Here is an 11,423-nt window from a genome sequence, read left to right as displayed (position 1 = left end):
GCTCTTGTTTCCTCAGGGAGGCCTCTTTGATCCTTAGAGCAGAATTAATGGAATTAGAAAGTCCCTGAAGTGATACAATTTTACATAATATGATTTTGACTGATGATTTGGCCTGACTTACCAGACAGGAGTAGATCTGTAAGACCCATCCATCTGTCCACTCATGTTGGAGTCAGTCAGGAGGTGCAAACAGCACACACTCTAGATCACTGAATCGCTGCGTGAAATATCTTTGCTTTGTTTGTTCAACACTTTCTGGATGCTTCATAAATGAAATGTTTAATTATGTATTTTAGGAAACTGCTTGGGGAACACGCTGCAAACATCTGAGGTTTGTGAATAATCAAATTGCCATGCATGTGAATAACAGCTTGGACTTGATTTTCGGATGTTGTCACGATGATGGTCAGAGGGTGTAAGGCTCTTTGAATGAGTACACACTGTCTTGAAACTGACTTGATTCAATTTTTGAAACTCGGCTCAAAGATCAACATCTGAATCAAAGAAATATTCTGAATTCTGCATGCTGTAAGAGTGATCTTACCAAATGGTAGAAGTTCAGTTGTTTAAGCATTTAAACGCAAATCAAAGCTAAGTAATATCATCAGGTCATTCAAGTAGATCATCAAAAAAACTGTCTAGTCACTAACAGCATCCTCTGAGCTCATGAAAGCAGAGAAACAACCTTGATAGTTCTTGCTGCTCCAAAACAAACACTCGTTGGAACCGGAGGACGCACAGCAACACTACAAACACAAAGAAAAACTAGACTCTGAAAATGAGACATGACATGGAAGTAAATAAGACCTTATTTACTGTGATCAAAGTCTTTAAGAGCTGTAAAATTTCCTCTCCAAGTAAATAAAGAAAGCAGAGTGAAGGTTTACTTTGAGGAGAGAAGAATTTGTTATGTGTCTATTGACACTGGGCATCCTTATTCGAGTGGAATTCCCGGGAAGTTTAATCCCAATTAAATACTGCTCCAATAAAACAGAGAAAAAAAGAACAACACAAGAAATGACAATTACCTTGAACAAAATGTCACCTGGACGATGCATCGACCGAGTCTACAGCTGTTTACATATGGACCCCGACAGAGGCGACACAGAAGCTAGACCGCGACTCCAAGAGAACAGTGGGGGTGAAATAAGAGTTACAAATGCCAATATTGACAAAGCATTCCACTGGGCTAACATACAGACCGCTGTGAAGCCAGGCTCTGCACCCTTATGTTCTAATAAGATGTTGCAATGTAATGCAAGAGTTACACTGCTTGAAGAAACAAAACAACACTGGCAATTGTCTTTTCAAAATAGCGGTGTAAAATTCAAGAAACTTGAGCAGGTTTTAAAGACCTCATTTCTTTTCTGGAGAAGCAGGTCAGGACCGGCATGGATGCTCTGTTTGCCAACACCAACAGAGCTCAAATGTAGCAAAGCAGCTTTGCTATCCCGGAGCAGGTCACACTCCTTTTTCAAGCATGGCTGAGAGCACAAAACAGACAAGAACATTCCAATGCTTAATGTAGTCCTGGTACATACTGTATGGTACGGGTGAGCGTATACTTACCAGCTGCCTGCATTTGAAATCACAGCAGCGTAAGGCCTCAGTGGAATATCTACAAGGAAAATGACTTTATTTGGGATGTCTGTAAGGACTTTCAAGCAGATGCTGCAAACAGAGGATGTGTTGCACAAAGATAGAGACAGGTGGGGTTCATTGATGACACGTTTCAGTATCCACTCATTGTACAATCTTTTACTTCCTTTTCTGTCTGAAGCACTAGCATAGAGTTTTTCAATCAGTTCCTAATATGGAAAATGATCTGTTCAATGTCAGCCAGTGTGTTTGTGTTGTGGAAATGCTGCCATCAGTTAGAGTCACTGCTCAGTCCTGTTGAGAGCCACCATCTGCTGTTTTGAGTATCATGGTATCATGGTTTATCCACTGGTGTACCTCAAGGGTCAGTACTTGGGCCTCTTCTCTTCACAATAAACATCGTTTGACTATGTGCAATCATGTGCTCTCATGGCTTCTAGTGTCATTGCTATGTTTATGATAACCAGCTCTACGTATCACTCCTGCCTGTTTCCACAATTAGATGACAGCAAACACTGAGGTCCTTGTCATTCCAGGTAATCTGGCAATACAACATCAAATTGGTTTTAGCTGGTTGTTCATCATGACAACTTTGTTGCCTTTGACCGCTAATTTCATGCCTTGATTAGAGAGATATTACACGAGCAGATCAAAGGGAATGTGCACTGAAGCCTCATCAAATCATGCAGAATGTGACCAGCTCAAGCCCAAAAGACCACATGCCACACTGCTTCTCATCTCTCGCTCATTTAGCTTCAGGTTGTTGCTCATTACAGGTTCAAGTCCTTGATGCAGCAATCAGAACAACACCCTCAAACCCTGAACTCCCTGATTCAGGTTGACGCTCCATCACAGTCAATAACCTTTGCTAATGAACAATCACCATAACATGCTCCCATAAAGTCTCAAGCTAGAGTTTTTTCTTCTGTGGTCCTTCAGAGGTAGAAGAGGTTGCTTCATTCAACCTACCGAAACTCTCTCTATTTCATCTGCTGTACTCGCCATAAATTCAATCAGATTAATTTGAATACTGGCTGACATGGAAGCTTCATCACCTACATGTAGTTCGAGGGAAACAGCCAAATTACCCGAACTGAGCATCTCAACACTGATTGCAATGACCCATATTATATCAGAGTCGCACCCTCTTCACATCCACAGCCTCATTATCTACCACTTATTCTGAAGGGGACACTGAAAGGAAGAATGTTGTGACCAAAGTGAGAATATCCAGCGACTTGTGCATGCTATAGAAGAAGTTAGACTTAAACAAGGAATACCCAATTAGGATGTTCATAAAGTGTAATTCCTCCTTTAGCTCTATCTCAGCTCCTCTTTGTGGCTTCCACAGAAAAGAAATTGGCCTTTGAAATGTTCTGTTTGAGAAAATTATGCATCTCAAGAAGTTACCACCCTGATTTTAATCGTCTGAAATGAAAATTCTTTTATGGTCTAGTTGCTATGTTACCTTTGATTGATTGGAGTTATAATACATAGACTCATACATAAAAAAATGATCAAATTGAGTTTATGATTGAAAAAACCCAGAAAAGACCAAAAAACAACAACAGATGCTCCTAGAAATAAGAACATAACTACAGGGAACAAAATACAACTACCTCATAACTTTTATAAAAGTAGTTCATTTTTAATTCATATTCATTTAAGGCAATCCAATACAAAGCATTTCACAACCCACCATATAACAATAATCATTTACAATAAAAACCCGTTCAAAGGAAATTAGGGAATCATGCAAATTAGAAACCCAAGAGTTATAAACAACAAAGATCATTTGTGGAATTAGACAAAAAAAAGAAAAAGACATGAACTGTCACATGCCATTTAGCTGCAGGTTTCACTGCTGCTGAGAGAGAATGACAAGAACAGAAACTTGCCAGGCATGAATAGAAAGAAGAAGAAATAGCAAACAGTCCACAGAGTTTACAGCCATGTAACATGCATGTAATCTGGTTGGGCTGGTCACTATTTTAGAGATGAATACAAAATCTCATTGTTATCCCAAGAATGGATGCAGTCAATCTATCTTACCTGTAAGTCAGGGTTATTAAGGGGAGAAGACGTCACCATAATGACATGGACAATGGGGATAATAGTTTGTCATACACACTTCAAAAATAAATCTTCAACACACTAACATGCCTAAAATATATCAAAGGTATCAATAAGCACTCCACCTCCTAGTGTGGGATCAATATGAAAAGTCTGTTTTACACTTTATCTTCATGTACGTTTTCACTTAACAAAGATCTATGGTGAAATTGTTGTTCCGTATTTCAGCCACCTTAGAGTCTCATTCGTATCCACCTGAACTGCTTTCCTATACAACGTGAGGACTAAGAGATGGAGCGACTGCCTCTCACCTCATTAAGAAGTTCGCTGTAGCTGCAGTTTTGCTACATTACAGACATTTAGAGTCTTAATTTTGCGTCTGCTTTGCCAGATTCTAAGGACAGGACACCCTCAAGGCTGCTGTTCACAAACTACAGTTACACTTTTAGGCCTGGCTTCAACTTTTCGAACAAAACAGTTTGAGCAATGGTGGCAAAGATGGTACATGAGGCAGTTAGATGAATCATGCAGGGCTTGATCAGCGTCTTGTCATAACTATCAGACACTTTGCTTTTTGCTGCTTTTGGCAACATAAAAGAATGTGACAATACTGTACTGTACTGTACGGTACTGCATCTGCACATGTGTAATGTTATGTCTGGAGAATGTGCACAACCAATGATTTATGCGTTTACATTACACACACCAATGAGGACCTTATAAAAATGAAGGAAGCAGTCTTTGTTATGCGTTTGAATAAACATGAGTGGCTGTCTTGGCAAGTCAGTAGCCTGGTTTCCATTGACTTTTGTTTTTAGCATTTTGGAGTTGCAAATTGAAAAATTAGTAATGGAAACACTCTTTCAAATTTCATAAAAAACACTCAAAAACTGCCAAAAACCCAATGCACATGCTGAGATGAGACGGAAAGCAATCGAGATGAGGCATGCACTCCTCTTTTTTAAATTAGTGGAGCCACCTACTGTATCAGAGTGTGCAGTGTAGGAACAGCAGGCATGTTATTCACCTCATGACATCACTCATGTCAGTTAATGGAAATGCTGCCAATGTGAGTGTGACTTGCATGTGTTATGCGCAAAACTGGCAATGAAACCCCAGCTAGTGAGAAGCCCTCTCGCTACAATACTGACTCCTACTGGTTACTGCCGGCACACAGGGGGTCTTACATCCTGGTGAGACTGCAGCAGGCGACGACACCATTCTGCACCTCTGTAGGCAACAATGACAAGGACTGGAGAATATAAGGGGTCAAATGTTAGAGTGACAGAGATGTAATGCAAATGAAAAATGAAGCAACTTTACTTTTCAAGCTAGTTATTCAGCAAGTGTTGATAAATTCCAGGGCGTCCCATCAATTCAAGAGCAAGGTTTGTTATCACTGTCTTCAAACAGTATAGTATCTTTCAAATTGAGGTGGAGCTTTCTTATTTTGTACTTTTAATCAAAATCGTCCTATTTGTGAGCGAGTAAACGTGGAGTCATTGGTTAATACCTGCACACCGGTTGTGCCTCCTAATAAATAATGATGTATTTAAAACTCTTTTTTATATGAAACACTCTTAAAATCTTCATGTTCTCTAATGTGCATTTGGGTAAGGCAACACATTGTAAGGAATGTTCCGGAGCACTGTTGTGTCATTGTGCAAGGCTGCAGACTGTTGTCGCCAGAATCGTGAGTTTTGTTGCTGTGCTGAAATGTAAAAACTTGATTGGCTGTGAAGAGGCCAGCTTGGCTCTGTTCTCTCTCGCCGTCACACCGAGCTGACATCGCAGCTGGTGTCATGATCGCATGCTAGAGGAAAACCTAACAAGGCTTCACACAAAACAAACAGTGTCGTGCAACATCTGAATGAGAGCGTTAAATAATCATTTTGCGGAGAACTGCGGCTGCCCACAAGTCTATTTGATCAGCGTGAGTAAATGGTTCAGAGATGACAAATAACAACATTCAAAAGGATTATATATGAACTATCTGGTAGCTTAACCATCATTCCTGTCCTTAGTGTGAAGACGTCTCATCTTGTGCTTTTCTTAAATTCTCTCTCACTTAATTCGTTGCCGTCTTCTTCAGGATAATGGATAAAATTGATGGTACTCGAAACATATTTATCAAATTTCCATGCCACTCTGAATAACATTCCAGGATAAATACTGGGATATGTGGAATTAAATTGTCATACTCACACAACATGCTCTTATAAACATTTACTTAATAAGGTATGAAAAGCCTGATTCATGTTGAAAGCAACAAAAATGACCTGGAAACTACGTGTGTGGGGGAATTCCCAAATGCTAAAACAAAAGGCGAGAAAGGGAAGGGAAGGGATGCTGAAGAATATCAATGAATGACGAGCAAGGCCAAAGGTCAAAGGTCAAAGTTTACATGTCCTGATACATTTAAGGAAACAACCACACACAGGCACAAGTTTTAACCACAACATGACCTTCAGAACCAACCAGGCTGTCAGACTAGACATGAAACAGTCACTGCCTCTGTCAATTAAAAGGGTTTCAACAACGAGTCCTGTACATCAACAAAACGTTTACAGGCTCCGTTCGAGAGAAAAGCAGCGCAAAAAAAGGAGAAATCACAGAAAACAGGAAATAAAAACGCTGCTTTGACAGTCACCGGGAGTGTACGGCACAAAGATTCAACACCCATTTTCCAGCTGCATCCACTCCTGTTTGCACCAAAAAAAAAGAAGAAGAGGAGGAAGAGTTCCTGCTGCAGTCTGAGTAGCTGCTGCTGCACGCTCGCCGCCTCCTGTCAGTCCTCAGTCACCTCCGAAGAAGGAGGGGCTGTCAGATCTGCGTGTGGTGGTGTGTGTGTCCCGGCGGTGTGTACGGGGGCGGCGCCGGGTTGGGTTTGATGCCTCGACTCTTCATGTAGGAGATGAACTGGTCGGGGATCTCGGCCAGCACGTCTTTGGCGAGCCGCGCCATGCTCAGCACGTGGTTGCCGGTCCGGTCCATGTAATCTCTGAAAGGGACGAACTGAGGCAGAAGACAGGGGGACAGTTTGAAACAATGACATGATAACTGATTTAAACCTTTATATTCTATACTGGAAAATTGCAGACTTGTATTCTGTGGTTCCTTTCATGCTTTAAAGGTCAATCAATCACCTGAACAATGTCTCTCTCTGCCAGTTTCCCCCGAGACGAGATTCTGATGTCGTCACCGTCCAACTCCACCATAGCTTGAAGTATACACACGCACACGCACACACACACACACACACACACACACACACACACACACACACACACACACACACACAGGGGGTAAGCATCCTTTATTGTTGTATACTTTGGCGCTGGTAGCTGCAGTTGTTGTCTGGCTTTACAGATCTAATAAACTAATAAGTCCTTTATTATCACTCGCACCAAGCATTACAAACCCAGCAATTAACCTTAGCCACATCTTCTCTTCTACAATTACGCACGCATACACCAGCCCATTCCCTCCTCTCTGCTGACTGAAATGAGTTTGCGCAGTAATTAAACAGGAATTTACTGAGCTTGTGTTCACAGACCTGATCTGTTTGATTGTGTTAAACAAACAAAACAAACTCCAGAATGATCCATACATGCACGCAGCTGTCGGTCAGTTTAAAACATGTAGTTCACCGTACCGTCAAACTCAGCCTGACCCACTCCAACAATGATGATGGACATTGGAAGTTTGGCACCCTGCAGAGGAAACAGAGAGCAGTTGGTGTCTTTCCAACACGGCAAAGGCTTGTTAGTGTGAAATGCACTGACACTGATTGTATCTCTCTCTCTCTCTCTCTCTTTTCCTTCTCTTCTACTGTCTCGGAGAAAAAAAAATATGCACACACATGCACCTGTCCTCCATTCAGTAGAGAAGAGAAGCCTGTCCTCATTACCACTGACCTGTGTTGCTCATTATGTCTGACTTTGTGGCAGCTACACACTTATCCAGATAGGTTACAACCACAATCATGTTCTGCATCACCACTTAACAAGCCCAATGATCGGTTTGTGTGAAAACGCCTCTAGCCAGAGAAAAGGAGGGACAATTTGGAAATTGCCATCGCAAATTAAGGGAACAGAATGGCCAGAGAAGGGCTGTGAAATGTCTTTGCTCCAAACAGCACATTCCACATCCCCGGTGGCTTTATGGCCCGGAATCCACATTATTCCGTTATATGAATGTTCCCCTGGTCTTCTCTGGGGGGATGAGCGCCGAATGCTGGCTATCAGACACCGGGCGAAGAGATTTGACAAACCCAAACAGTTTCCCCTGAGATGTGAGGTCAGGTGTGATAGCCATCAAAACCAATCTAAAACTCTGAGCTGACTCCTTACATAATCGATTTCACTCAGATATATCACAGTATTTAGGTTCCCCGTCTGGTCTGACAAGGTGTGGAGGCGAAGGCTGACCTGAGATATTGCACGTACAAAAGAGGGGGGAACATCTGTTGACATTAGTAACTGTTAGAGGGAGAAGTTAGTTGGCAGACGCCTTGATAAGGTCTTACATGGCGGCGGATGGACGGATGGTGGTGGCATTTGTGTGCTGGGAGAGGAGAAGGGAGGGAGGAGGTGCCAGCCATGTTGATTACAGCAGCCGTCCCCCAGTCGCCCACACAACCCCTCCCAGCGCACACATCAGGTCCAATAACACCGCCGCCCTTTTCATTGGATTTGAGGTTTGATATCAAAGCTGGCAGAATATCAAACACAGAAAGGAAAATATGCCCTGGTGAGCTTTATGCATACACACACATCATTATGAATCCTGCAGAAAAAACTGCTTCTTTAACCTTTCTACAAGGGAATATATTCAACCTGACATCGACTGCAATGCTGTCTGACATTTGTCTGTTGTTGATAAATGGCAACGTAAATTCTTGATTCAATCGGTGTTACTGTGTGTAAACTGAGGAAAGCCCTGCGCTGGAATAAGACTCAGTAAATTCTGTGAAAAGTGTCGGTGATGCTTGTCCTCGGAGAAGAGAAACAAGAACAATTCAACCTGGAACAAGATGTTAGTAATCCGGCAGTCACGCTCACAAAGCAGCTGTGCAGAGAGCTTCTTTATCTCTGGGACGAGACAAACGCACGGTGGCAAATCAGACTAGCCGCTTTGCCACGGCGACGAGTCACCACCTCAGCCAGGGCACATCACTGAGATTATCCACCCGGCTCGTGTCATTCGCCGTCCTCCCACTCTCATGTGCTCAGCCTCAGATACCAACACACACACGCATACACACACACATCCCCAACATCAAATGCCACCCAAAAATAACCTGGCAATGCGCCGTGCCCCACTTTTGCCATCCCCTGTCACCCTGACTGGCAACCGAGATCGACTCTAATGAGACAGCAAAACAAAGTGTCAATCAACACTCATTACCATGACACACCACTGTGTTAGTGCTGCTGTGTCCACATGTCACGCATCAACGCTCATTTGTTTGTTGGGTGCAAAAACGTAGAGGGAAGCGTTTTCATCTGAACGGATCATTTGGGCTTTAACTGAAACATTCAATCGTTCAAAATCTTCGGATCTGCCAGCGTCTCCTTTACAAATCAAATTAAGGATTTTCTACAATCAATTCATTTTCTCCAGTTAAGAGTTCAGAGTTTAGTGATTTGCATTTTCAGTGACAAGATTTGTAGGAAGAAGGAGTCTTAAAGGCAGAAGATGGACTAATTTACCTGTTATTAAGAGTATTTCGGAAATATTTAGTACATGGGGAGTTGTCTTGTCACCATGGTTACAACCTCCTATTTGATTACTGGAGTGAAAGTCACAGTAGTTGGACTATCGTGAAAATTGCCTATTATCTATTTTTGATATGTGTGTCGAAAAGGAAGCAAGAAGCACTTTTCAGTTGTGAAATAGTTGTGTTATTGGAGTGTATTTGTGAACCTGCACAGGCCAGTGGATCGGTGTGAGGACTGAGTGTGTTGCTGTTTCTGTACATGTGAGGGGAGATGCAGTGAGAGGAAGAGAAAGAACAGAACAGAAAGCAGCAGCAGGAGTGAGAGAGAGAGAGAGAGAGACTCCTCAGAGTGACGGGGAATGGAACCCGCGCCTGTGATCTACGGAGGTGAGGGCGAGGGCGAGTGATTGGTCTGCCTCACTGTGTTTCTTGATTCTGTTGTGGCTCATCCTTTTTCTGTTCTCTCCCCTGTTGAGCAATGCACTCAAAGGGAATACGGGGGAAAGAGGAAACCAGCAAACAAAACCCACAAAGACACACACACACACATCCATGTTCAGTCTCTCTCTCTCTCTCTCTCTAGCAGGAATAAGGAGCAGACTTATATAACAATGCGAGCGTGTCCCAAAAATTCCGGCAATCCGCAGGGAGTAAGCGGAGGTGCGGCAGAAGCAGCAGCGGTGTCGGAGTTTGGAGGCGGTGAGACAGAGCAGCAGGCAAGATCTTAAAAGGAAGGTGTGGCTGTTCTAATGTTTTGATTAACAGTCGCAAATTCCCTTTAAATCCAGTCTGCTGGGAGTTCTGTGCCCGAGGCAGAGGAGGGCAGGAAGGAGGAAGAGAGACCAGGGGAATGGAGAAGGAAGCAGCGTCGTCGCGGATATACAACTGAGAGGAAGAGGAGATACACTTTGGGGGAAAGAAATCAAGCAGAGTGTGTGTGTGTGTGTGTGTGTGTGTGTGTGTGTGTGTGTGTGTGTGTATTTCTGATCCCTGCTAAACTAATCTGGGTCGTTGCTCTGGCTGACCTTTCATTCCTCACCTTTAACCTTATATTCTCTGAGCAAAAATCACTTTAAAGTTGCTCCCACACAACAAAATTGACTCTCATGTCTCATCCCCTCGTCCTTACATTGACTATGGCCTCTTTGGTCTGCGCCATGTCTGATATGACCCCGTCCGTGATGATGAGGAGCACGTAGTACTGCGATCCGTCCTGCACGGCGGCGGCGTACCTGCGAGCACAAACACAACACAACACAACACAACGCCTGTAATCTCAAGAAGCGAACACAAACATCAATAAGCGGCGTTTTGTCACCAGACTCGTCTTTTTCATTACTATACTTCAGATAACACACAATACGCCGCCCGCACACGTAAACAATAAAGTTCATAACAAAGCTGCTTTACACTGCAGGAGCCGCAGATTAGCGCCTTTGTTCAGATCTCTTCCCGCTCTGTTTCTCTCTATTCAGATGCTAAACAAGACGGCGGGTTCGGGTTCCGCTTCCTGCAGCAGTTTACAAAGTGCCGCTCCATTTTTTTTATCAGTGACATTTTTAATTACACCACAGAGAGTCGGCGTAATCAGATGGAGAACGGCTTCGACAAATGAGGGCGGAGATAAAGCGGCGGCGACGGCGGCGAGGTGGAGAGGTGAAGAGGTGGAGAGGTGAAGAGGTGGAGAGGTCCGCTCGGCCCGTCGCATAGTTTCCATCCCGTGTGTGTAACTGTGAGTGATATGTCAGTCAATGTTAATAAGATACGAGCACACACACACACACACACACACACACACACACACACACACACACACACACACACACACACACACACACACACACACACACACACACACCAGTCTTTCGATAGCCGTGGCCTAATCTAAATTCATACCGTGTGTGTGTGTGTGTGTCAGATCCTGTTTATTGTGTCCGGCGTGGCAGAGGGACACAAAAGGGGCTAGACACAGATAAACAGGAAATCAAAGCCAATCAAAGCCGGGGGCACAAGACTCATCTTCTCCTCG

General features: G+C 43.4%; 1 protein-coding gene across 2 annotated transcripts in view; it reads right to left on the bottom strand.

Annotated features, from left to right (window-relative positions):
* Positions 1-6,495: 6,495 nt before the first annotated feature.
* Positions 6,496-11,423, bottom strand: part of cpne5b (copine Vb) — a 73,261-nt gene continuing 68,333 nt past the window's right edge. For both annotated transcript variants that reach the window (XM_076147282.1, XM_076147283.1), the window contains exons 17-20: positions 10,524-10,626; positions 7,328-7,385; positions 6,819-6,892; positions 6,496-6,687 (exon numbers count right to left, since the gene is read on the bottom strand). In XM_076147282.1, coding sequence (XP_076003397.1) covers positions 6,496-6,687; positions 6,819-6,892; positions 7,328-7,385; positions 10,524-10,626 — 427 coding nt within the window. The remainder of the gene's footprint in view (positions 6,688-6,818; positions 6,893-7,327; positions 7,386-10,523; positions 10,627-11,423) is intronic.

This window comes from Genypterus blacodes, unplaced genomic scaffold (assembly GCF_046128005.1).
Source record: "Genypterus blacodes isolate CSIRO-AG114 ecotype Tasmania unplaced genomic scaffold, CSIRO-AGI_Gbla_v1 ptg000037l_1, whole genome shotgun sequence".
Classification (NCBI taxonomy): Eukaryota; Metazoa; Chordata; class Actinopteri; order Ophidiiformes; family Ophidiidae; genus Genypterus; species Genypterus blacodes.
This window is presented reverse-complemented; position numbering and strand designations above follow the sequence as displayed.